This window comes from Marmota monax, unplaced genomic scaffold (assembly GCF_021218885.2).
Source record: "Marmota monax isolate L192 unplaced genomic scaffold, Marmota_monax_Labrador192_F-V1.1 WCK01_AAM20220418_F8-fsc00024, whole genome shotgun sequence".
In the NCBI taxonomy this organism is placed as follows: Eukaryota; Metazoa; Chordata; class Mammalia; order Rodentia; family Sciuridae; genus Marmota; species Marmota monax.
This window is the reverse complement of record NW_026695224.1, coordinates 11,134,304-11,160,511: the sequence shown is the minus strand read 5'-3', so window position 1 is coordinate 11,160,511 and position 26,208 is coordinate 11,134,304. Positions and strand designations below refer to the sequence as shown.

Here is a 26,208-nt window from a genome sequence, read left to right as displayed (position 1 = left end):
TCTGGGAAATGTCTCTTTAGTTCTCTTCCCCATTGATTGATTGGGTGATTTGCATGTTTGTGTATTTCTGGGTTATATTTTTTTGAGTTCTTTACATGTTCTGGATATTAACTCCCTGTTGGAGGAGCAGCTGGCAAAGATCTTCTCCCCTCCTGCAGCTCTCTCTCCACACTCTTGTTTCCTTTGCTGTATGGAAGCTTTTTAATTTGACGGCATCCTCCTTATTGATTCTTGGTTTTATTTCTTTGAGCTTCAGGGGTCTTGCTGAGTGCCTGTCCCAGTGCATTGGACTATTGAGCCGATGCTTTCTTTTAGCACTTGCAAAGTTTGGGTCTAATTCCAAAGTCTGTAGCCCATTGGGTTAGGGATTTAATTTCATTCTACACACGGGATATTCAGTTTTCCCAGCACCATTTGTTAAAAAGGCTGTCTTTTCTCCAACATATATTTTGACACCTTTGTCAAATATCGTGGCTGTGAGCATATGGGTTGGTCTTTGTGTCTCTCTTTCTATTCCATTGGTCTTCATTCTGTTTTGATGCCAGTACCGTGCTGTTTTTGTTACCACAGCTCTGTAGTGTGATTTTAGATCACGTATTGTGAGGCCTCTAGGATCAATCCCTCTTCTTGCTCAGGATTGCCTTGGCTGCCAGGCGTGATGGTGCCCGCCTGTAATCCCAGCAGCTGGGGAGGCTTAGGCAGGAGGATTGCAAGTTCAAAACCAGCCTCAGCAACTCAGTGAGACCCTGTCTCTAAATAAAATACAAAATAGGGCTGGGGATGTGGCTCAGTGGTCAAGTGCCCCTGAGTTCAATCCCAGGTACCCCCACCCCCCGCCAAAAAAAAAATAGAATTGCCTTAGCTATTCTGGGCCTCCTGTTCTTACAAATAAATTTTATTTGTTCTGTGAAAAATGTCATTGGTATTTTAATGGGGGTTGCATGGAATCTGAATATTACTTTTGGTAGCATGGCTGTTTTGATAATATTACGAACATGGGAGGTCTTTCCATCTTCTAAGGTCTTCTTCAATTTTTTTCTTCAGTGTTCTATAATTTTCATTGTAGAGATCTTGCACCTCCTTGATTAGATTAATGGCCAACCCTTTTTTTTTTTTTGGTTATTGTGAATAGGATGGCTTTCCTGATTTCTTTCTCAGCAGAATCACTGTTGGATTATAGGAAAGCTATTGATTTATGAATGTTGATCTTGTATCCTGCTATTTTGCTAAATTCATCTATCAGTTCCAGAAGTCTTTTGGTAAGGTTTTGGGGTCTTCTAGGCATAGAATCATGTCATCAGCAGATAGAGATAATTTGACTTCTTCTTTTCCTGTTTTTATCCCTTTAATTTCCTCCTCTTGCCTGGTTGCTCCGGCTAAAGTTCCGAGAACCATATTGAATAGAAGTGGAGAGAGTGGACATCTTTCTCTCATTTCTGATTATAGAGGAAATGCTTCCAGGTTTTCTCCCTTCAGTGTGACGTTGGTTTGGGGTTTGTCGTATCCAGCCTTTATAATGTAGAGGTAAGTTCCTTCCAGCCCTAGTTTCTCCTGTGTTTTTAACATGAACAGGTGCTGGATTTTATCAAAAGTCTTTTCTGAATCTATTGAGATGCTCATAAGATCCTTGGTCATTATTCCATTTACTGAAGAATTATATTTATTGATTCGTTTATGTTGAACCAACCTTGCATCCCTGGGATGAAACTCACCTGATCATTATGCATTACCTTTTTGAAGTATTTTTGAATGTAGTTTGCTAACATTTCATTAAGGATTTTTGCATTTATGTTTGTCAGGGATATCAATCTGTAGTTTTCTTTCCCGGATGTGTCTTTGTCTGGTTTTGGTATCAGGATTATACTGGCTTCAAAGAATATATCTGGAATGTTTCCTCCCTTTCAATTTCATGGAATAATTTGAGAAAGACTGGTGTTAGTTCTTCTTTAAAGGTCTGGTAGAAATCAGCTGAGAATCCATCTGGTCTTGGGCTTTTCTTTGTTGGAAGACTTTTAAGTGCTGTTTCAGTTTCATTTGACTTGACATTGGTCTGTCTAGGTTTTCTACATCTTCCTGGTTTGATTTGGGCAGGTCATATGTGTGTAGAAATTTGTCAACGTGAGACTCAGTTTTCTTATCTACAAAATGACCGTAGTATCACCTTCAGGATTCTGGAGAGGAATAATAAGCCAGTGCAGGTAAGATATACAGCCTGGGCCTGGACACTGGTCAGTGTCCCCTTCCTAGCTATAGCTATTTTTCTGGGGAAGCCAACATGCCAGTAAAGGGGTCCATAACCTTGGGTCAGTGTTTCTACCCTCCTGGAAATGGAAGCTAAATCTTGAGAATACGTTAATTTCACTCCAGGGGAGTTTCCTTCAATCCCAGAGGGCTCACGTCCCACTGAGCTAAGAACCCACCTCTCTGGCGCTGGCAGCCTTGGGAAGGGATGGAAAGCAGGAAGGGCACCCAAGTTCCTACATGTGCTGGTCCTTCACCCTGTCCAGGGCTCTCCTGCTCTGGTTCTGCCCAGCCTGGGCACAGAGGGAGGGTCCCACAGACCCACTAGCAGGGAAGACATGAGGACTTTGTCCCTAAGATGTGATGTGCCAATTAAGGTTCCTCTAACTGGGAGAAAGCCGGAGCTCTGTGGACACTGTCCTCTCTGTTGGTGGCCCAGCTACCTGAACACCCAGGTCTCCCCCAGCCTGGTTGGTCCCCAGGGTTGAGGGCTGCTCAGTCACTAAAGGTGCTCCACAGCCCTCTGGTGGCCAGAACAGGTATGACAGGGGCGTGACCAGGCAGCCTTCCTGGTGCTGCCCTGGACGTCCAGGCCACAGGTGAAAACGAGATTCAGAAAGGCCAGGGCCTCACTCCCGCAACCTCTGCGCCCTCCTCCCAGCAGTCAGTGCCCCTTTCTTGCTGTCCCTGCTGGAGGGGAACCTCCCGAGGACCCAGGCCAGGCTGTCCCTGCCCCCCCTGCAGGCCCGTGGCAGGCACTGGCCGCATGAAAGTCTTAACCACTGATTGGCTGAGGACCCACCTGCGCCAGGCACTCTTCTGACACCTCATTTCCTTCTCATAGTGGCCTGTGAAGGATGTCCCCTTGCCACCGCCATTTTATGGAGGAGACTAAACCTTGGAGAAATCTTTAAAACCTGCAAGTTCCGTAGCTGGAAAGTGGCTCTGAGCCCAGGTGGCCTGGCCCCGGAGCCCATGTTGCAGCTGCAGGGCTGCAGGCAGAGCTGGTGAGCAGAGCCCAGGGAGGCCCTGGACGGCTGGCCCCACGGCCCATCTCCAGGCTGGGCGGGCCTCCTTCGTGGCTGACTGCAGGGCGGCTCAGCCTGAGGGTACAGACCGGTGGGTGATCTCTTGCTGCTTTGTGATAACCAGACAAGCTCAGGGCATCTTCTGTGCCTTTTATCTCACAGGAGGATCCCGTCACCCACACCTCCCTTCCTGACATGTCGTGGGCCTCTGTCAGGGGTTACCTCATGATGGATGATTGACAGCCAGACAGATGGCACCCTGGTTCTAGTCCCTGTTCTGGGACTGCCAAGAGGGTGCTCCCTTTCCCTTTGGGGGCCTCATGTTCATTCTGGAAAATGGGTGGGGTAGGGGAGGGTCAGAAAAATTGTCATGGAGACATAGTTGTTCTATGAACCAGCAGGAGCTTGGCCCCAGGACCCCTGAGGATGCCAGAATCCAAGGACGCTCAGGTGCCCTCTACAAGATAGTGCGGTGTTGGCATGTCCCCCTGGCGCATCCCCCTGTGTTCTTTAAATCGTCTCTAGATGACTGATCACACCTCACACAAGTGCTCTACAGTGGTACGCAGTGTTGTTTAGAGAATAACAATGAGAAAAGAAGTCTGTATGCGTCCGATCTGCAGTTTTTTTTCTGATTATCTTCCATCTGAGGCGGGTTGAGTCTGCAGATGTAAAACCTGCAGCTCCAGAGGGCGACCCTGTCTTCCCACCTGGTTGTTCACCTGCTTTCTGGAAATCAGCCTGACAGGGGTTGACAAAGGACAAGAGTGTGGAGACTGAAGGGACATTGAAGGAGGCTGAAGGAGTGCAGTCACCGGAGCTGTCCATCCTCCCGACAGCCTTTCCTAGATACCTTGCAGCCTCAGTCTCCATGTCTGTATAGGGGCATGACAACATGTCCTGCAAGGAAGGGACAGAGCCACAGCCAACCCAGACAGCACCCATGAACCTGCTTTGGAAACCAGAATGTCCCCTGCCTGGGCGGGAGGCGAGTTTCCCTCGTGTGCATGGTGACATCTTTCAGAAATATCTGGACTGGGCTGCCCAAGGCCAGCAGGGTGGGTCCTATGGTGACCAAAGGCCTTTTTCTCTTCTCCCTCCAGTTACGTTCGCTGTTACTACTGGGCCGTGAAGACCCTCATCACCATCGGGGGGCTGCCCGACCCCCAGACCCTCTTTGAAATTGTCTTCCAGCTCCTCAATTATTTCACGGGGGTCTTCGCTTTCTCCGTGATGATTGGACAGGTAGCCGGGGCCCCAGCCTGCAGTCCCCCCCAAACCTGAAGGCCCCTCCCCCCACTGCTTCCAGAAGCCTTGCTCTCCCTGCGTGTTGCCTTGGGACTGAGCCTGAGAAAGAGCCCCGGGCTGTGGGGTCCCTCCCTCTCTGAGGTCCTTCCCACTTGAAATGCCCATCGGGTGTCTGGGGGAGCCCGTCGCAGGGTTTTCTGGAAAGGCGGGGGACTTAGTTGGCCTGTGCCCTGTGAGAGAAACTGCTGGTGTCTCCACCTGCGGGGGGAGTATTCATACTCTAGTTAGTGCTGGAGGTGACCATCGGGGTCCTCAAAACCACTCCGAGGAACAGCACACAGTAGGTTCCTCTTCCTCTAGCAAGGGCTTGGCCCACAGCACGAGGGTCCATGCTGTAGCAGAATCAGCCCAGACCAGTGAGCTTCCAGGGACCCAAGGCCAGCGCAGTGGGCAGCAGCCCCTCACCCTGCCCATGTCCATGCGGAGGCAGGACTCCCTCCCGCCCCCTGTCTGTGAGAAGCGACCCCTCCCCACCACCCTGCAGCTCACTGACTCCCCTGCCCTCTCCCCCAGATGAGAGACGTGGTGGGGGCGGCCACGGCGGGACAGACCTACTACCGCAGCTGCATGGACAGCACCGTGAAGTACATGAACTTCTACAGGATCCCCAGGTCTGTGCAGAACCGGGTCAAGACCTGGTACGAGTACACCTGGCACTCGCAAGGCATGCTGGGTAAGATGGGCCTGCCCCGGGTACCAGCTCCCCACCCAACCCCTGCCACCTGGTGCCGGGCTTCCCAGATGCTGCCCTCGTCCCGTGTCCCAAACGCTGCCCTCGCCCTGGTCTCCAGCTGGGCCTCTCTTGGCTGCGATGTTGAGAGAGGGGCCTCCTGAGGCCTCTGGGTACCTCCAGCTGGGACCTGGGACCCCCCAAAACCCGAGGGTCTTGTCTTCTGGCACGGTGTCTCCTCACCTCACTCCCCAACAGGCGCAGCCCCATCAAAGGTTCAGCACAGTTTAAATCAGGAAAGAGGAAGCCTCTCCTCCGCCTCCTCCCTCTTTGCTCTCCTCTCTTTCCTCCCCTGGGTGCGCACAGCAGACCTGTCCCCTGCTCTCCTGGGGCAGGCGGCTCTGGGCCACCCAGCCTGGGAGGGATCCTGCCTCTGTGCCCTGTCTGCACAGCCCTGGCAAAGCCTCTGCCCTTTCCTGATCACAGCAGCGGACCCTCTTGGGTTACTGGGACAACTGAATAAAATACTCTTTGTACAAAATTCTGTGAATACCTGGTACCTGGTCATCGCTTGCTCCTGTTCTTCTAGGGTGACTGGGAAAGCAGCTCACACACCATTGCAGTCAAGGGCGTGACAGGTCCTATAGCACAGGGACACAGAATCTGGGTGGGGGGGTGATGTTCAGGGGAAGCTTCCTGAAGGAAATGACGTTAGTGCTGGGTTTTAAAGGGTCAGTAGGAGTTCATTAGGGAACCGCATTCCTGGCACAGGTGTTGGTAAAGGCCTGGAGGCCACAGGAGATGCTTTCAGGGTCTTTCAAGAATGGTTTGCGCTTCAGGGGAAGGTGGGCTGCGTGAGCCAGAGCAGGGGTCTCGGCCAGGGCCTGCGTGGGGCGGGGCTGGCCTCGCCTCTGACCCTTGCCAGGTCTTGTTCACAGATGAGTCAGAGCTGATGGTGCAGCTTCCAGACAAGATGCGGCTGGACCTCGCCATCGACGTGAACTACGACATCGTCAGCAAGGTGGCGCTCTTCCAGGTACCCCGCCAGTGCCCTTTCCCTGGGGCCTCTGGAGGAACCGAAGCCCAAGACCTCCGCTCAGTGGGCCTCCTTTCCCCCTTCCTTGGGCAGGGCTGTGACCGGCAGATGATCTTTGACATGCTGAAGAGGCTGCGCTCTGTCGTGTACCTGCCCAACGACTACGTGTGCAAGAAGGTGAGCGGCCGGGGCCTGCACAGCCGCCCGCCCTCCCGGGCACCGGCTGGAGTGCATTCCTGATGGCCCAGAGACGTTTGCAAGCCCCCAGCCACTTTAGCCCTGTGCACTAGAGCCTCAGCTGACCTGGGATCAGTGTACCCAGCCCCAGGCAGTGGACGTGCACCAAGGTGCCCCAGGATTTGCAAAGCGTTCCCATCCCTCCCTCGGCCTGAGACCAGGGGCGCAGGATGAGGATTCCCGCCTTGTAGAAGAGGGAATCGAGGGGCTTCACCGTGCAGATGGAACTGCTTCCAATGCCTCCGTCTTTCTATCAGGAAAATGGGAGGGAAGAGGGGTGGGCCCTGGCTGGAAGCTGCAGGCTGGTGCCCTTGTGAGGTTTAGTGGGTTTTTTCCTTAATCTTTTTCTTTCCCCCAAGTTGAATTGGTCTCTAGCCTCCAAAAATTGGAAGGTTTCAGATAAAAGTCTGGATGGGTGGCTGACTGGGCCCCATGCTCCCAGACAGCTGGAAGGAAGGAGGCTGTCCCCAACGGGACAGAGAGCTGGGGGACAGGAAGGAAAAACTGCTGCAGGAGGCTGAGGTTCAAAGTTCCCGGGAGGGATCTGGGAACAATCAAGTGATGTCCCTGACACTGGAGCCCTGTCCTCGCTGCGCAGCTGAGCCAGCGTCCGCCCTTCCTGCTCGGCTCCTGGGCGACGAGGGGCCATTGGTAGTGCCTCCGTATGGGGGTGGGCTGGGAGGGGAAATATGAGCCCATGGCTTGGCACTGTGCCTGGCACAGAGCAATGACAATTGCGTGGCTGTTGTCTGCCTGGGGACCGCAGTTGGCAGTAGGTGAGAGGACGGCAGCAGGTGTTGGGAGTCTGCCGTTCCCAGCCCCGTGAGTGGCGCCCTCTGCTGGCGGTTTTGCTCGGCGACACTCTCCAGGGGCGGCCTTCCAGAGAGGGGGAGCTTGGTGACCCTCACACTTTGGCCCCGTGACAGACTGAACGTGGAAACAGGAAGGCCCACTACCTCCCCATTTCTCGAAGAGGGTCGCGGTGTGAGACACGCAGGAAACATTTGGTGAACAAACCTAAAGTGTCACGGGTTCCTGTCCTTGGCCTCTCCCCATTTCAAATATGCCAGGCATGACGGACAGGTGGCAGGCCTCTTTTGTTGGCTTCTTGATGGCCTTCTTCTCTGTGTCCCTTCATATCATCTCTCCTCTATGCCTGTCTGTGTCCAGTTTCTCTTTTTGGGGGGGTGGGGCAGGTACTGGGAATTGAACTCAAGGCCGCTTAACCACTGGGCCGCATCCCCAGCCCTTTTTACTTTTTATTTTGAGACAGGGTCTCCCTCAGTTGCTTAGGACCTTTTAGTTGCTGAGGCTGGCCTCAAGCTTGAGATCCTCCTGCCTCAGCCTCCTGAGTCACTGGGATTACAGGCGTGCGCCACCGTGCCCGGCCCCAGTTTCCCTTTGTGTAAGGATGCCAGTCAGATTGGATTGGGCACCCAGCACCCACCCGACTCCAGTACAGCCTCATCTTAATTGAATTACACCTATGGGGAGCCTATTGCCAGATACGGTCACACTTTAAACTACTGGAGATTACAATTGGGACAGATAATGGGGGCGGAGTGGGGAATTCAACCCATAACAACCATGAAAACCACGAACTCTGGAACCAGCTGGATCCAGTCCTGGCTCTGCCTCGTCCTTGCTTTATGACCTCGAGAAAAGCTCAGTCCTGCCTCCAAGGGTGCGGAGCCTTCTGAAGGTACAAGTGCGCGGGGCACTCAGACCAGGGCTGGCACCGCAAAGCGTCATGGACCCGCGGGGCTTGGTGGTTCCTGAGTTAGCAAACACCTGGTAGGTGCTGGGCCTGGACAGTCACTCACAGCCTGGGCCACTGTCCTGGTCACTGTCCCATGTGCCACACCCCCATTGCCGGGTAGAGCTGGGAATTGCAGGAGACCCTTACGCCAGCACCTGGCACGTGGCTGGTTTTTCTCTCCTGCGACATGCTGACCCTCCCCTCGTGAGGCCATCAGTCGGGCAGGCAGGGCGCGCTGGCCTCCCCGGTCCACAGATGAGGAGTCTGAGGCCCCGGTGGGACGTGATTGGCCCCATGGGCTCAGTCTTGGTGCCTCCTCCCTGGGCCACCAGCCTCAGAGCCCAGCCCTCGCCTCTTCCCTGCTTGCTCTGAGGGGGACAGAAGGACTCTCCGCGGTCTGTTTCAGGGGGAGATCGGCCGGGAGATGTACATCATCCAGGCAGGGCAGGTGCAGGTTCTGGGGGGCCCTGACGGGAAGTCTGTGCTGGTGACACTGAAAGCTGGATCCGTGTTTGGAGAGATAAGGTCAGTGGGAGGCTCTGGGCGAGTGGGAGGCTCTGGGCAAAGGCTGGGGCAGGGGCCGCGGTGGATCTTGGGAGACTGGGTGGGCACAGCACGGGCACCTGCTGGCATTTGCAGGCTGAGTCTGGGCTCTCAAGTCTGTGGGGTCACCATCGTGCTCCACGCAGCGGGGGATGCACCGTTGATCGTGACCACAGCCATGATCCTGGGCGGGAAGGTGCGCACCTCTGGTCCCAGCCACCTGCGCGAGGCTTGAGCCCAGGGGTGCAAGACCAGCCTGGGCCATAGCAAGACCCCATCTCAAGAAACAGAATCCCAGACTCCCCCAGCCTCGGAAGGCTCTCACCTCCTCCCCTCTCCACCCAGTCTGCTGGCCATCGGGGGCGGGAATCGGCGCACAGCCAACGTGGTGGCCCACGGCTTCACCAACCTCTTCATTTTGGATAAGAAGGACTTGAATGAAATTTTGGTGCATTATCCTGAATCTCAGAAGTTGCTCCGGAAGAAGGCCAGGTACATAATTTACTTGTTTGGTTTTGTTTTTCATTAACCTAACCATGGTACCTTTACCAAAATCAGGACATTTAACATGGAAACAACACCCTTATCTACCTGGGACCCATTTCAGATCTTGCTAATCATCCCAGGGGCGTCTCTTTCAGCTTGTCTTGGCTTCTGTTCCTTCCTGGATCAGACCCAGGGTCACACGTCACATGGGGTCGCCACTTGTCCTTTGTCTCCTTGGATCTGGAACCACTGGTCAGCTGGCTTCTCTCTTTACTGAATTTGATTTCTTGGAATTGCACTGTCCTAGGTCTGGGTTCCCCCGACGTCTTCTTGTGATGACCCTCAGGTTCAGATCTAGGGCAGGAGTGACCCTGTGTCTGTCTCAGTGAGCTCATTAGGGGCACGCGGGGCTGGTCTGATGGTTTTTAATTCAATCTCGTGGTCAAGTTCTACACTATTGTTAGTGTTTTTCTTTTTGTAATTAATAAGTAACTACAGGGCAGTGACTTGAGGACCATTCAGGTGTCCTACTCCCCTTAGAACTTTTTATTTTTGGTACCAGGGATTGAACCCAGGGGTGCTTAACCACTGAGCCACATCCCCAGCCCTTTTAATATTGTATTTAGAGACAGGGTCTCGCTGAGTGGCTCAGGGCCTGGCTAAGTAGTTGAGGCTAGCTTTGAACTCACGATCCTCCTGCCTCAGCCTCCCGAGCCGCTGGGATTCCAGGCCTGGGCCACCGCGCCCGGCTCATAAAACTTTCATCTCTTACCTTTAGTATCTGCTGGCTGTTCCTTGCTAAATTTCCAAAAGTCCACATTTTACAAAACTGTATGCCCAGACAAGCGTCCCCTACTGCCACCCACCCCTGGGGATGGCCAGCCTCATTGGTTTCTGCATTTCATTCCTATGTTGACTTTTACAACAGGTAGGCAGATCCACGGCTGTGTTATTTTCCCTTCCCCGTTGCTCAGAGGCAGCATACCATAGATTCTTTTTGCACCTGGCTTTTCCCCCTTGACAAAATATCCTGGGAGCTGCTTTCTCGGTGCACGGACGGCTTCCTTGTCCCCTTCAGCGGTTTGCACGACATTCCTGTGAGTGTGCACTGAGGGTATTTCCAGCGTTTTGCAACCCGTGACCTTGTGCACCTGTATTTTGTATTATTGGAAAATAGGTCATTTATAAATTTTTTATTTTTATTTTTTAGCAAAGCAGGGCTTTGCTTTCAGATCCTTAAGATTGGGCTTCAAACTGAGCGGCAGAGGCAGTACCCGGTGGTAGAAAGCCCAGAATAGACTTGGGAGTCCAATGAGGCTCAAATCCCTTCCATGTGAGTTACTGGCTGTGTTTCTTTAGGAAAGTTGCTAAACTTTTCTGGTCTCAGTTTTTGCCTCTGTAAAATAAAGGTGACCACCCCTGACTTTGCCGTTGTGAAGATTCAATAAACCAGGGGCGAGAACATCTCTGTGGGGTGCCTGGCAGGTGCTCGATTCATGATGATAATCCTCGGGTTCCCCTTTTTACCCATTGAATTCTCCCTCAAGTTTTTCATTTGGAAAAAGCCTCTTTATACATGTATTCCCTCCCTCGCCCCATTTTGTCACATATGCTAACCTTCCACTTGGTTCTATCGAATGTGGCCATCGAGGAACAGCACAGAGAGCTCAGAGGAAGGGAACAAGTCACCAACAGCCATTCATCCAGCACAGAGTTCTAGGCCCTGGGGACACAGCAGGGACCAAAGCTCACATTCTACTCAGGGCGACTGACAATGGAAAAATGGGTGGTTCTGGGAGGTGTCAGCTGTGGTAGGGGCCATGAGAAAATAAAGGCCATGTGCAGAGACAGAGGAGATGGAAGGGGCTATGTGAGACAAGCTGGGCCGGGGACACGAGTCTCAGGAGGCGGCATTTCAACCAAGACTTGCACAGAGGGAAGGGGGGGCTGGGAGTGTTTTCCGCAGGGTAAAACATTCCAGGCAGGAGGAATGGCATGTGCAAAGGCCCTGAGGTGGAGCAACCTCCGTGTGTGTGCAGAGAAACAGCAGGAAAATGGGTGTCACTTGATGTGGGATCAGAGAAATGGAGGGAAAGAGATTGTGTGGGGCCTTGTAGACAATGACTTGGCAACGGCTTTGGCTTTTACTCTAAGGAAGACAGGAGCTGTGGCATGTGGTAGAGACAAGCCGCCCACCTCACGGCAGCCTGGACGCAGACAGACAGCTTACATATGGCAGAGTCGCTTGATGTGACAGGTGTTTACAGGATTCCTTTGGCAGCTTCAAGGTGAAAGGAGGCAGGGCTGCTACTGAAGCATCACATGCATCTGGCGCTGAGGCCCCTGGGGAAGGGAGCTGCCTGTAACTCAGCATATCTGGCTGCTCTCAGGAAGCCCATGGGCCAGTGTACTAGAACTTTCCTGACCTGATCTGCCCACTGTCCTTGTCACAGCAGGTGTACAAACCAGCTCCTCCTCTTCCAGGGGCAGAGAAGTGGAGGAGATCCTCATTCTCACCATTTCCACTCTACATTCTCCACTCACTCATTTCCTGGGTACCCCAAGATTGGTGCTCACGGGCTTCAGTCAGGACATGCCCAGAGTGACCAAAAATTTGGGTCACTCAAAATGCATGTTCCCAGCTGAAGTCAGATGAGGGGACCCTCTGCCTCCCTGTTGGCGCTCAGCCCTGTTACAAAACACCCGGGATGAGCAACCCGTGAGGAGCAAGGACTTATTTTAGCTCATGGTTTCAGAGGGTCCAGCCCGTGGTCCCCTGGCCCGGTGGCTTTGGGCCTGTGCTGAGGCAGAACACTGTGGCCGTGTGGTAGAGCCAAGCTGCCCACCTCACGGCAGCCTGGTCGCAGACAGACAGGCAGACAGAGAGAGAAAGGGCAAAGGCTCCCCTGCCTCTTCAAGGCCACACCCCCAATAACCTAACTTCCTTCCCCTAGGCCCCGCCTCCTCAGGGTTCCACCACCTCCAATAGCTCTGCAGGCTGATGACCAGGCCTTGAGCACATGAGCCTTTGGGGAACATTTGAGATCTGTGGTCATTTCAGGGCCACTTTTTTCAAATTGTGTTTGTGCTCTTCGTTGGTGACTTTGCTGTTTAAAATGGTCCCCCAGCACAGGGCCAAAGTGCCACTGCTGTGTTCCTAAGCACAGGAAGGCTGCCGTGTGCCTGCACAGAAAGTAGGTGTGATGAGCTTCGCTCAGGCCTGAGCCCGGCACCGCTGGCTGTGGTCAGCACTGATGAGGCCAATGTCATTAGTAAGGGAGGCTGTGGACGGCGGTTGACAACGCTGTGGTGAGAGGTTCCGGGGCCTCACCTGTGTTTTCTGGGAGCTTTGGTTTCGTATTTGCTGATTCAGGGTCTGCAGACACCTTACTGAACAGGATTCTCGCAAATCGTGCAATTCAACTGTCCACGTCTGAAACTGCCTTCAGGGCCCCTGCTCTGTCTCCCTGTCCCTCCCCCCGCAGAGGAACACGTCTCAGGGGCACAGTTGGCTCCCTGTCCCTCTGGAGGGGAAGGTGAGCTATTGGCAATGAGGAGGGCCCTCGCCAGGGCCGTGAAGGGTCCCTGTTCCCTACAGTGTCCCCAAGACCCTCCGGGACTGTGGGGTGGCAGAGGAAGGGAGAGGGATGAGACCGGGGCATCCCAATCCCTCAGAGTGGCTGTCCGCTGCCTTGGGACAGGCCAGCTTGGAGAACTAGGAGATGACTCTGCCCATCAAAGGAGAGACTGTCTGAGACCCACAGACACCTGAGTTGACGAGGTCCACTCAGGGGATTCTGTCTAAGACCCCCACTTCACAGACGGGGACCCTAGGCCCTAAGGAAGTGGGGTGCCCACGGTCCTGGCCTGGCCACTCCAAGTCAGGGGCTGAAAGGTGTGCTCGGGGCCCCTTTCCCAGGGCAGTACCTCGCCCTAATGAACGGGAAGCTCATCCACCGATGATGAGGACAGATGTCCTCACTCTGGAACGTCCCCAAGGCCAGCACGGTGTTTCGGAACAGGGCCAGCCGCTAGCAATCGGCAAAAGTCCTATGGAGAGCGCCTTTGTGTCCTTCCTGTGGACTGCCGAGCCATGAACTATGGACTCAATAACCCAGGTGACGGTGCCAGGCCGGTCTCTAAGAGGCCCTGATGAATCGCCATGTTGGTGCCCTCCGGGGGAGCCCAGTGAGAACATGCAAATCTTGGGCAAATAATATCAACACCCACAATTTAGACCCACGGCCTCTGATTAGAGGAGCAGCCGGGAATGGCCTCATTTTTAAACAAATAAGTTGCGCCGGAATGCTGATGAGTACGCTTGCCGGCTGGTCATCTAGATGGCAGGTGACGTCCATTTGTTCCTGAGCTAAACCACTCAGCACATACTCGGGGCAGGAAAAATGTCTTGTAAAAAGGGGGGGGGGTGCTGTGTTTGATGGAAAATTCTATCCTCACTTAGAGAAACAGGGTGGCACGGGACACTAGATCCGGACTGGGATTCTGCCTCTGCCACTTCCGAGCAACCTTGGACATGTGCTCCCCCCACGGTGGGTTTGAATTCTAGCTCTGTGGCTTCCTGGCTGTGTGGCCTTGGGAAAGTTACTCACCCACTCTGAACATCTGCATCCTCCTTTGGAGATGAGAGTCTGGGGATGGCTTATCTGGACCTGTCATCAAGGTGACAGCCAGGGCCAGGTTGCATTTCAAGTCTTCATGGGGGGAGGACCTGATTCCAAGGTCACATGATCGTTGGCTGAATTCAGATCCTTGGGGCTACAGGATGGGGTGCTTCTGTGCCCAGCTAGCTGTTGGCTGGCGGCTCCCTGCAGGGTCCCCAAATGTGGCTTCATCAGAGCCAGTGGGGGAGTCTCTTTGCAAGACCGAGATCCCAGTCCTGGGTGGCACCGGCAGATGAGGTTGTGGATCTTGTAAGAGCTGCATGTCTCCCTGGTCCTGCCGGACGGGGATCCCACAGAGGGGTGAGCACCAGGAAGGGGAACTGGGGTCCCAGAGTGCTGTGAAGGGGAGCACAGGGCCCAGCCCCTAGGCACTCAGGCCCCCAGGGTCTGTTTCCTGTTGTTGTGAGAATCCCCGGGCTGGGGGCGGGGCTTGGGCCTGGGTCCCAGATCTGCCCTCAGCACTGCCAAGAAGAAAAGCAATACCTGGGGGGGGGGGGGCACGGGATACAGAAAGGAGGTGTGTTTGGCTCCCAGTCTATAGGTCAAGGGCAGGGGCTCAGTGCTGGCTATGGGCTTGGCTCTGTGAGGACCCCACAGCAGATGCCATCATGATGGGAGGAGGTTGGAGAGAGACCTCACAGTAAGACAGGAAGCCAGAGAGAGAGGAGGGCAGCCAGGCTCCCCCTTGTATGACAACCCTCTGGGACCCGCGACATCATTCCCTCAGTGACCTCATTACTATACACCAGGCACCCCCTCTTCAAGGTTCCACCACCTCCCAACTCTCCCAAATGAGAGCCCAACATGTGGTTCCTTGGGGGACACACTCAAACCATATCCACACCGTACCACTGTCCTTTAGTGAGTCCTGTGTGACCAAAGATGAGTTACTTAACCTCTCTGAGCTCCAGCGTCCATAAGGACCTCTACATCCAGAAGACCCACCTCATGGTGGATGTTCTGATCCTTCAAGGAGGTCTGTGCATACACACCGAGCCCTGTGCTTGGCTCAGAAAAGGCGCCCCCAAGCCATCAGCCACCCCCACCACCAGCACAGAGCTCTGACCCAGAGGGACTGCACGGAGGAGGCGCCGCTCCCGCCCCAGGGTGCTCCTGATGTGAGCAGGCGGCTCTCTTTCAGGCGCATGCTGAGAAACAACAACAAGCCCAAGGAGGAGAAGAGCGTGCTCATCCTGCCCCCGCGGGCGGGGACCCCGAAGCTCTTCAACGCGGCCCTCGCTGCAGCAGGGAAGATGGGCGGCAAGGGGGGCAAGCTGGCCCACCTCCGAGCCCGCCTCAAGGAGCTGGCTGCGCTGGAGGCCGCCGCGAGGCAGCAGCAGCTGCTGGAGCAGGTGAGGCCCTTGGGACCCAGACGCCCTGTCTGTTTCCGGTTTGTGCCAGGGAGGCCGGGGGACCTCTGAGAGTGGCACTCACTTGGTATTAGGGACCCCTACGCACAGTTTCTTTCCATCAGGCAGGACTCATTGGGTGGCCAGGGACAGGCGGCAAGTTCCAATTAGCTGAGGGAATCGGGGAGGCAAGTCATAGACAAGTTCAGGTAAAGCTGGATCCAGGAGCCCAAATGGGGCCAAGAGGATCTCACTACAAACCTTCTGTCGCGACGGTTTTCTTTGGTGAGACTCCACTTCCAGGCAGGCCCCTAAGATCCCATCCTCCTGGTGTCCCCACTCCACCAGAGAATACCTCTTCCCCAGAGATCCAAGCAAAAGTCCCGGGACTCACTGTCCCTGGCCAGAACTGGCCCACACGACAATTTGGGAGCCATTTGGTGCAGCCAGTGGAGCATAGTACTTGGGAGGGACCCAGGCCACATGCCCAGCCCTGGGCAGAGAGTGGCAGGATGGGGTGGGGACGTTCCCTAATGGGAAGCCCTGGTGCTGTCACGGAGGTGGAAGAGAGCATCTGGACAGGGAATGTCCCTCCCCGGGGTCAGGGAGAACTTCACACTGTGTCTGTGACCCATTAAAAGATCTGACAGGAGCACTCCCACAGACAGGCACAGCGTGGGGCCCCCACCCCCATAAAGCTGAAGGGAATATTAAAATTAGTTCTGGGATTTTTTTTTCTGTGACTAAAGCCAAGAATGCCAATTAGAATAATTACGTTAATTATGTCTGTTCATGACCGTCCCTTAGGGAGGCTGCCAGGGAAGGAGGTGGCCAGGGCAGGCGAGCGCTCAGTTGTGGGGCTCTCTGGGGGTACAGACAGCAGGACACATGACAGGGTTCAAGGGAGCCCGGTGAATTCCACCTCCACCCAGGCTGGTGTCAGAGTCCAGGGGACCCATCCAGGGGTCACTGATGGCAGGAGTGTGGTGAGTCTGGGGTTCTGAGATAGCCTCTAGACACAGCCACCAATGGCCACAGGTTGAAGAAAGATGCGATTGCTGAGCTTGGCAATCACCAAGGTCAAGGTTGAGCTCGGCAATCACCAAGGTCAAGGCGGAGCCCGGGCTGGGGTCATGAGCGCTGGCTGCTGTATGGGGCTGAGCGTACATGGACTCCCAGAGTGCGCTCAGTGCAGAGGAAGGCTTCAGCTGCAATGGATTCGTTGCTCCTAAGTGTCATCTCGTCACTGAGATGTAAATTAAATTTGCATGAGGGTTCTAATAAAAGGCATTTCCTCTGCAATTTAGAACAACCAGGGCAGAATGGCAGAGCACGAGGAGCTGTTAGAAGTGCAGAGATGCAGGTCGCAGGTCGAAATCCCAGCTCTGTCACCTGCTAGTTCCATGGCCCTGGGGACCCTGAGCTTTCTGCAACCCAGATTCCTCATTGTTGCCCCGTGGGGTCGTGAGAGCAAGCAGGCCACTTTGGAGACCATTTATAAGAGCATTTTGAACACAGAAAAGCACTTCACTTTAGGCTTCCTGAGATTCCCCTGGCTCTGATCAAAGCATGTGCTTCAGACGTCCCCTCTGAGCACCGTGCCCTGGAAGGGTGTTGTCCGAGTTTCGGGTGGACAGGGGAGGACGGAACAGGTGCACCAAGACAGAGGGAGCAGCAGGTCCCCGGAGCTGCCTGGTGTTCTAGGAGCACCCTGTCCCCTGGCTCACTGTTCCCTTCCTTTAAAACCCTACGACTTGGGCGAACTTCAGGGGTCCCTGTTCCTCACAGCATGCCGGTCGCTCTCCCTTTCAATTTACAACCACTGCCTCAAGTGGGTCTCAGGCACCTGAGGACCATCTGGCCTCATCCTCTGGGGGCGGCTCCTGGTCCAGTTTCCTTCCATGTAGAAATGGATCAGGCAGCAGGCAGGCCCACAGGCAGCCACGGGGCTTCGGTTTGGTTTTTAGTTTTGTTTTAGCCCAATTCCCTAGCTGGGAGCAGTGGCCCGTGCCTATAATCCCAGCAATCAGGAGGCTGAGGCAGGAGGATCACAAGTTCAAGGCCAGCCTCTGCAACTTAGCAAGGCCCAAGAGGACTTAATGAGACCATGTCTCAAAAAAAAAAAACCCACCAGGATGGCCAGTGTAGTGGCACACACCTGTAATCCCAGAGACTCCCAGGAGGCAGAGACAGGAGGATGGCAAGTTCAAAGCCAGCCCCAGCAAAAGGGAGGCACTAAGCAACTCAGTGATACCCTGTCTCTAAATAAAATACAAAATAGGGCTGAGGATGTGCCCCTGAGTTTAATCTGTGGTACCCAAAAAATAAAAAATAAAATGGGCTGGGGATGTGGCTCATCCTTGGTGAGCATCCTGGGGCTCAATCCCCAGTACAAAATAAATAAACAAACCCAATTTGCTGTTGCTACACAGGCCATGGCCAATGTTGACAGGAGGAAGCACAGGCTAGGAGGAGGTGTCTGCCCTGTCCAGGAGTATGGGGTCAGCTCAGCCTAATGCCAATGGCATCCAGCCCCATCCTCCCCTGATCCAACCCTTGAGCTCCTGTGGCTCCTGCCCTCATCAGCCTCTACCCTGCCAGCTCAGGAGTTTTCTGTCTCCCCACCATCATCCACACCTGGGAGTGGGCGGGGCAGCTCGGGTCACCTCCCTCAATAGTTGCAGAGGTTTCCTGCTCTGCAACCGAGGATGTTCCAGAACCTTCCATGAAATCCAGCTGGGACTTTCTGTCCTTAAACTTCCACATAGCATATTCTGCTGTTTCTAAATAACCTCGATAAGCTGCCCTGACCGAGCGGACGTCCGCCGGGGGCACCCACCGTCCTGCTCTTTGGGCCCGAGAAGACAGAAACTAGGAGGTACCCAGACTCCTCCAGACCCCCTGGGCGTTTGTTTCTCACCGATCATCCTTTTTGAATTTCAGGCCAAGAACTCGCAAGAAGCCGCAGGAGAGGGGGGCGAGGCAGGCTCTGCCGCCCAGGACCAGCCCCAGGCCCCCTCGGCCCCCTCGGCCCCCTCGGCCCCCCCTGGCCAGCCTGCACCCCAGGAGCCCGATGCAGGCGGGGAGGGAGTGGATGGGCCGGAGGAGCACTCGGTGCGGATCAGCATGAGCCCTGGCCCAGATCCAGGCGAGCAGTCTCTGTCCATAGAAATGCCCGAGGAGAAGAAGGAGGCGGTGGAGTGAGTGAGGGTCGCCCGCGCCCCCTCTGGCAGGTGCACCCGCCTGCCCGCTGCGCCCTGTGCAGGGCCCGGTGAGTCCGAGGACGCCTGCCCGCTTTAGTGGCCTCAGTCGAGCCAACCTTCCTGTTCCTACGATGCCTCCTGATGGACTTGGTCTTGAAATCAGCAAATTTCCATCAAATGTCGGTGTCCCCAAGCTCCCACAGTCCCGGGACCCCGCTGTGGTTTATATTTTAAAAGAACAAAATCACTTTCCGCTTTTAAAATTCATCTGCAGGTAATGAGGCTCTGGAAGCTTTTGGAGAAGTCAGGTCTGGGAGTGGGAGGGCTTCTCCGCAGGGATTCGTCCCCTTTATGTCCCCTTTATGTCAAGGGTAAGAAACAATGGTGGGGGCAGCCTGCTGTCCTTGGTGATCCTGGTCAGAACCGGGAATGCTGTTTTCCTTGGCTAGGCAGTTAAGGGACATTAAGGGACACGCAGCTTATCAGGCTGGCCCTGCATGTTCCCCGGACTACATTCAATTGCCTGTCTGACGCCATTATGTCAGAGCAGATAAGAGGGAAATGACTTGGTGGAAATGGACTTAGCGTTCCCAGGTAAAGGGCAGCTCTGTGGGAGCATCCTCAGCCTGTCACCCTGAAAAGCCCCATTTCTCACCAGCAGGGATCAGGCTGTCACTTGCCTTAGACACCCTTGCTGTAGAAATGGTGGCAGCGACTTGGATTAATCCTCAAAAATGTAATCTCACAGCTGCTGACACCACTTAAATCCCTGAAGTCTCTCCAGATCATGTCATGTTTATATGATTACAAAAAAAAAGCAGAAACGGTTATTCAGTCCATGAATATTTATCAAGAGGATTTTATTTGCATACCGAGTGGCTCTTGGGGGAGCCCATGACTAAAAACAAAATCTGGTATTGAACCATTTGTTTCCACCACCAGCAACCGTGAACCTGAAGGGCCTGAATTCCAGTAGGTTCTTCCCATTTTATATCAAATGACAGGACATGGGGAGCCCCTGAAGGGACTTCCCGAAGGCTCCAAACTGTAGTATTTGTCCTTTGGCTACAAACAACACTGTGACATTTTTAAACAATTTGGGAGTTCCCAGGTGGGTCCAAGCATTTCCAAATCCCAGAGTGATGAACAGATTTATCTCATTGATGTCATGTCATGTGATCTGGCAATCATTCCACTGAACGCCATTTCACTGGTACAGCCGTTCACGACATTGAATGTAATGATGATCAGCATTATTATTCTCCTTTTAAAGGGTTTTAGTCATTTGTTTTAGTAGGTTAAAAACATTCACATGGGGCTGGAGACATAGCTCAGATGGTAGAGTGCTTGCCTTGAATGCACAAGGCCCTGGGTGCAATCCCCAGCACAAAAAAAAAAAAAAAAAAAATTCACATGGGTACAAAAGGATACTCAGGAAAAATGATTGATCCTATCCCTGGCTCCCAGCCTCCCTGGAGCCCTCTTTGGGAGTAATCACTGTTGTCAGCTCCCTGTGTATCCTCTCAGAGATATTTTATGCTTATGCAAGTAACTATGTATATTCATAATGTGCAATCTGATTGTCACGTACAGGGGCTGCCGGTGAGCTCGGTGGTGGGAGACTTACCTGGCATGAGCAAGGCTCTAGGTTTCACCCCAGCACTGGAAAAAATCTTGTATGGACCTAATTTCACTGGCATAGTCTTTTTAAATGGGGAAGGTCTGGGAGTTTAGGAGGATTTCTTCCCTTACCCTTATTTATCATTCCCATATTCGCACCACATCTTCTAAGACCCAAGCACAGAGAATGCTTCCACTCTTAGCAAATTATTTCTGATCTTCACAGAAGGTAAACATATTGCTCTTCTGAAGACGGCAAAATGTTTCAATGGCACCTTCAGTGTGAATCCTGTTTTATAAGGAATCTTTTGTATGTGAATGCTCTTCTTTCTTTAGTTGTCAATCCTTGACCATGTACTGCTTATTATGTAAAACAAGAGATTCTTACCGTTCTCAAGAATTGCCCTGGAAAGAAATTGATTTTGAAGTGAGATGAACAGTGCCTTAATTACTTCACTGAGCTATCTTAAATCAAATTCAACACTTTCCCAAAACCTGGATATTCGGTCAATTGAGTTCAAGACGGGCATTATTCTCCAAATTGAATTGGACTGTTGGTTGCTGAGATATGAACGGGACAGCTCAGAAACAGTGTCATTGTACAACCGAGGAATTCTAGGACCTTTATCTGCGAATGTTGAATCTCTGTGCATTTTGAATGTCTCAATATTTCCTGCATTTTGGTAGAAAATGAATAGCAAGTTATTTTTTTCAACTACATAAATATTTTAAACCAAACCAAGAAACTGTTTAAAATTTCATAATCAAAATGTGTTCAGCTATCAGGAATATTATAATCTGTTTCCTTAGTAAACATGAATACTTCACATACACACTTGGGCTTTCAGATTACAGCGCATTTTAATTAAAGTATTTAGACAAATGTTCTTGGCTCTTGGATTCATTTTAAAAGCCGGCTGTGTGTGACAGCACCTCCGTGAGCGGTACTAAGTGAATCTCCTGGCTCAGGCGCCCTTGCTCATCTCCCACTGACATCTTTGGAGCCATAATCCATCCTTTATTCTGTCTCTGGGGTGATGTCCTTATCAAACCCCCACGGCCCCTGGAATTCTAAGAGCCTCGAATGGACGGCCTTTTTATGTCTGGTCTCAGCAAACCAACTGTTCACAATTTCCCCAGCCAGTCTGTTCCATGACACAGTGTGCTCCTGAACACGGGCTGTGGATTCAGACCGTCTGGCTTCCAATTCCAGCTTGACTCTGAACCCCGATGATGTCATCTATGAGGTGAGGATAACACACTGTATCACACAGGACCACTGTGATGATCCGATCCAGAGGGCACTGCCAAGTCTGAATGGGCATGAGGAATAAAACCAAAGAGACACCCGCTTACTCTGCTGCAGAGGAGACTGGAAGCCACCCTCGCCCCAGGTCTCTCTCTCCTCTAAATTCTGCTTCTGAATTATACACACAGAATGGGACTGATCTCCTCTTTCTTGAAATTTTACAAGAGTTTGTACAAAGGGCTGGGCATGTGTTAATTATAACACTATAAATCACGGTTTTCCCTACCAACGTTAACGGTTTAACTCACTCTCACATGAAACAGAGGCTAACACACTCCCTACAAGGCTTCCTCTCCTGGGACGCTAGGCATGTGACTTGTGCATTCACACAAGGCCCATGTCAGAAGGACTCTGTGTTGGAAATTAATAATTTTTGAACAAGTCTTGCATTTTTATTTGCACTGGGCCCACAGAATGACACAGCCTGTCATGGCTAGATAAGGAAGCCACCTGGTATCTGAAAAGGCCCGTGGGAGAGGGAGGCAGGGGTGTCTTTTCTGCCTCCAGCTCCTGCCTCCCTTCCCTTCCCCTTGGGAAGATTTCCTTTGGGTCACGGGTGGACCTCAGCTAGATTCTGTTTGCTAAGAATTCAACTCTTGACAGCGATTGCCACCTAACTCCTTGCTATCAGGGCACTGGTTTAGCTTTGGGCAACAACACAGCCACCCTCAGGAGACGAAGCCCTGTCCAAGCCAGTCCCTCTCACTGTCTCTTTCCCCTGACACCTGCCTCCCCAACCTTGTCCATAGTGGAAGGATGATAGGAAGGATATTAAAGGAAAGACCCCCATTACCACTATCCTTCTTTCCTCCTGCTCATGATACGGATGCAAGAATATGTTTGGAGCTGCAGCAACCATCTTGTGACCCAAGAGTCAAACATCAGAGAGATGCAGATCTTGACATGTTTGAGTGGCCCAACCCACCCTGAGAGACTTAGCCCCAGACCACTTGCCATAGGAGATGATGGTCTATATTTATTATTGAAGCCATTCTCCCATCCTGATGTGAGGGATAAATGAAGAAGGAAAGAAAGAAAACAGGAACAGAGGCGTCACAAACCTGACACCCTGGCCTGGCTGGACATGAGTTCCTATTGCTCAGATTCTTATTACCAGCTATGTCCCTGGCCTCCCTGGCCCTCCTGGCCTGTCCTCAGCCTCACCCTGATGACGCACACACTGCCTTGAGCTTTAGTCTGTTGGTTTCTGTTGCTCGAAATGAAGGAAACCTAAGCAAGGACTTGTGGGAGTTTCCTGATTATTTAAAACCCAAGATCTCTGCCACCTACTCTGGGTGTGACTTTTAGTCTAGCACAGGCACTTGGTTTCTGTTTAGAAACTATTTAAAAACAAGTCTGGGTTTCTAAATGCAAACATCAAGAAGAGCTCCTCAGAGAAGGCAACAGAGAATAGAGGAGGCGGGTTTGATCAAGACCCAGGTCACATACCTCTCTGTGGATGGACAGTCCACTGGGAGAGACTGTTCCGACCTGTCAGCAAACTTGAGCATGAAAGATATTTCCCAAGAACTTCTCCCAGCCCCTTCCCTGTGTTAAAGGCAGAAGGCTTGGAGCAGAACCCACCTCATTAAGGATCCTTTAGAATGATCCCACCCCCTTTCTGTCTTTCACATCCTTAAGTGCTAAGAACAGAGGTGACTGTGCTTTGGGGCTGCGGAGAGCTTTCCCACTCGTTAGTTCTGCCCAACATTCTGCGGCAAAGTGATCAGGAAGGAAATGATAAGATCCACGATATTGATGAGGAAATTCTAACTTGATAGGCAAAAGGATCGGTTCTTAAGGAATCAGCACCTTGGCTAGAGGCACAAATAGCCAAAAGAAATGTCCTCCGCTGGCCACCGTCCTGTTTCTGCAGACTCATCTAAACTAAATGATTTTCATTCACTCGGTAAATATTTTTAAATTTTCTTCCTTTGTGCCAGGCACTGTTCTGCTTGCTTTCTGGACCAAGACATTCCAACTCCATTTTTGTTTTTTGGAACTGGGTCCTGAACCCAGAGTCTCACGCATGCTTAAGCCCAAGATCTACTGAGCTACATACAGTCCCAGCCCTTCCATCTCAATTGGGAGAAATAAAGCAATCCTCCCAGGGTGTTGTAAGAAGATTCAATGGATTTTAAATAAACCATTACCAGGGCTGGGGATGTGGCTCAAGCGGTAGCGCGCTCGCCTGGCATGCGTGCGGCGCTGGGTTCGATCCTCAGCACCACATACAAATAAAATAAAGATGTTGTGTCCCCTGAAAACTAAAAAATAAATATTAAAAAATTCTCTCTCTCTCTTTAAAAAAAATAAACTATTACCAAAAAATTTATGGGTGTTGTTAGTTAAGATTTCCTGGATTCGATATGCTAAGCAGTCTTTCTTCACCATCCCCTAAATGAAGGGAAAAGGGCACAATCGAGCTGCTTATGTTATTCCTTCAGTGGGCAAGAGCTGTTGGCATCTCCAGGGATCTTCCCGGGTCACCGCCATACTTTGCCAGATTTAGGAAATAAAAAATACAGGTTAGATTTCAGATAAACACCAAAAAATTGTCATATATCCAAAATCGAAATGCAGCTGGGTGTGTTTTATCAAGATGGAGACCCACGTCTGCCCCTTCACGGAAGGGAAAGAGGGTGGAGGGAGTCCTGCAGCCTCCCTCCTGAGCAGTCAGGATAGTCTCCTGAGGAGGGCAAGAGCCCCCTCCACTGGGCCGTCTGGGTTCGGTGTTCAACACTTACCTTAATTAATTTTGTCCTGGATGTGCACACCAGGTGTTCTGGATCTGATCTTACTAATTACCTTAAGTATTAATTAGCTTAAGTAAGTATGTACACATTGTCCCGCCCCCGCCCTCCCTCCTCCGGGCTGGGGAATGTTGTAGGTGGACATTAGGAGAACAACAAGAAATAATAATAATAATAATAATAACATTTTTCTGCTTTTAAAGCAATAGGAGGTGGACTCCCTTTCCCTTCCTGAAAGGGTCTCTCTTGAAGCATAATGGGCGGGACCCTAACTCCAGCCTTTTGAGGTGTGAATAGTTTTTCCTGCTGGGAATGTAGCAGGTGCTCCCCTAGCACCTGGGAAGCTCTGGGTTTCCCCCCCCGGCCCCCCCCCCCCCCCCCCCGCAACCCCAAACAAGCAAAAGACACCACTGATTAAATAAAGTCTCTCTAGGTGCGAGATAGAGAGCCCCAGGTGTCTCCCAAGCCACTTAAGGCCTTAAAGGTCTGGGACTTCCTCCCTTTGGTGTGTAAATACTCCTCCCTGGAGTCTTGCAGGCACAGTGGGGTGAAACCTAGACCTCTGCCTAGCCTTTTGTCCCTCTCTGGGAGGGAAGAGGACTTTATTATCCTTTGAGATAAAAGCAATTAACTAGACAAATGGCTATCAAGGTATGTGAAGAGTGTCAGAAGACCTCTGCCTTCACTTTGCCAACTATCTGAAACCAAGTGGTGTCTTGATTTTTTTTTTTTTTTTTGGTAACAGGAATTGAACCCAGGGGCACTTAACCACAGAGCCACATCCCCAGCCCTTTTTATTTTTATTTTTTAAATTTTTGAGACAAGGTCTTGCTAAGTTACTTAGGACCTCAATAAGTTGCTGAGGCTGGTTTTGAACTTGCAATCCTCCTGCCTCTGAGCTGCTGGGAGTGTTTCCATCTTTAAAGAAAGATTGGGATGTTTGGAAAAATAATTCAGATAAGACTGAAAACTTCGATGCGTAAATTTAAAATAAATAATCAGTTTTAAAATTAGATTGATGGGATCGAGGGCGTAACTCAGTGGTAGAGTGCTTGCCTAGCATGCATGAGGTCTGTGGGTTTGATCCCCAGCAACACATTCACTTGTAAAATAGAATAAGATATACTTGTAAAATAAAATAAAACCAGATTGATCACAGGCTGGGGATGTAGCTCAGGGGTACAGCACATGCACAATGCCTGGGGTTCAGTCCCAGCACTGAGTGGCAGGTGGGAGACATAAAAATAGATTGACCTCAATTCAATCAACAACAAACTGGATGACTTTTGGCAAATTCGTCATAAATAACACTCACCAGGGGAGAAAACTGCCAGGAAGAATTACGAGCCACAAAAGTTTGCACCAAAGAATAATACTTGGCTTTCTCTCAGCATTGAAATTTACTTGAAAGGACAGCGCAGAGGCTGTAGGTAGGCCCTTCACCTGTAACTACGGTGACTATAGAGAAGACATTTTGAGGGCTAGAGAAGGAGCCTCGAAACTTTGAATGATTCAGACTTGAAATATCCATTGCAATTCAGAATAATCCTTCCAGGTATGAGTAGTGCCTCCGAGAACAACCAACAGAATAAGGCTTGTTGAATCACAGAATGAGACTTGCTTAGAGGGAAATCTTAGGGCACCTGCCCAGTTCTAAAGAACAGGGCCCCAGCAAGATCTGCATGAGATTGCTATGAGAACTAGGAATCGTTCTCCTATTAATCTGTCAGCAGGTGATATGACACTATGTGGCACAACCAGCACTCAGGTCTCTACAAGCCTGAGAACTTGGAGTTGTTCTACTTAGTAAGCTGCTTTTTTTTTTTAATATTTTTATACCCAGCAGAAAATTCCTACAGGAGAAGTCATTAATTTTTAGGACAATCTAATAAAAAGAGGATGTGGTCAGCTACAGAGACTCGAGGCATTTCTTTAATGTTTTGTTTCAGTATAAGCTTTGGTTTCTGCCGAGAGCTTGTTGAAA

General features: G+C 51.7%; 1 protein-coding gene across 1 annotated transcript in view; it reads left to right on the top strand.

Annotated features, from left to right (window-relative positions):
• Positions 1–21,049, top strand: part of Cngb1 (cyclic nucleotide gated channel subunit beta 1) — a 63,631-nt gene extending 42,582 nt beyond the window's left edge. The window contains 8 exon segments of the mRNA XM_058575909.1: positions 4,373–4,514; positions 5,091–5,250; positions 6,186–6,283; positions 6,377–6,460; positions 8,686–8,804; positions 9,168–9,314; positions 15,132–15,342; positions 18,283–21,049. Coding sequence (XP_058431892.1) covers positions 4,373–4,514; positions 5,091–5,250; positions 6,186–6,283; positions 6,377–6,460; positions 8,686–8,804; positions 9,168–9,314; positions 15,132–15,342; positions 18,283–18,543 — 1,222 coding nt within the window. The 3' untranslated portion in view covers positions 18,544–21,049.
• The last annotated feature ends 5,159 nt before the right edge of the window (positions 21,050–26,208 follow it).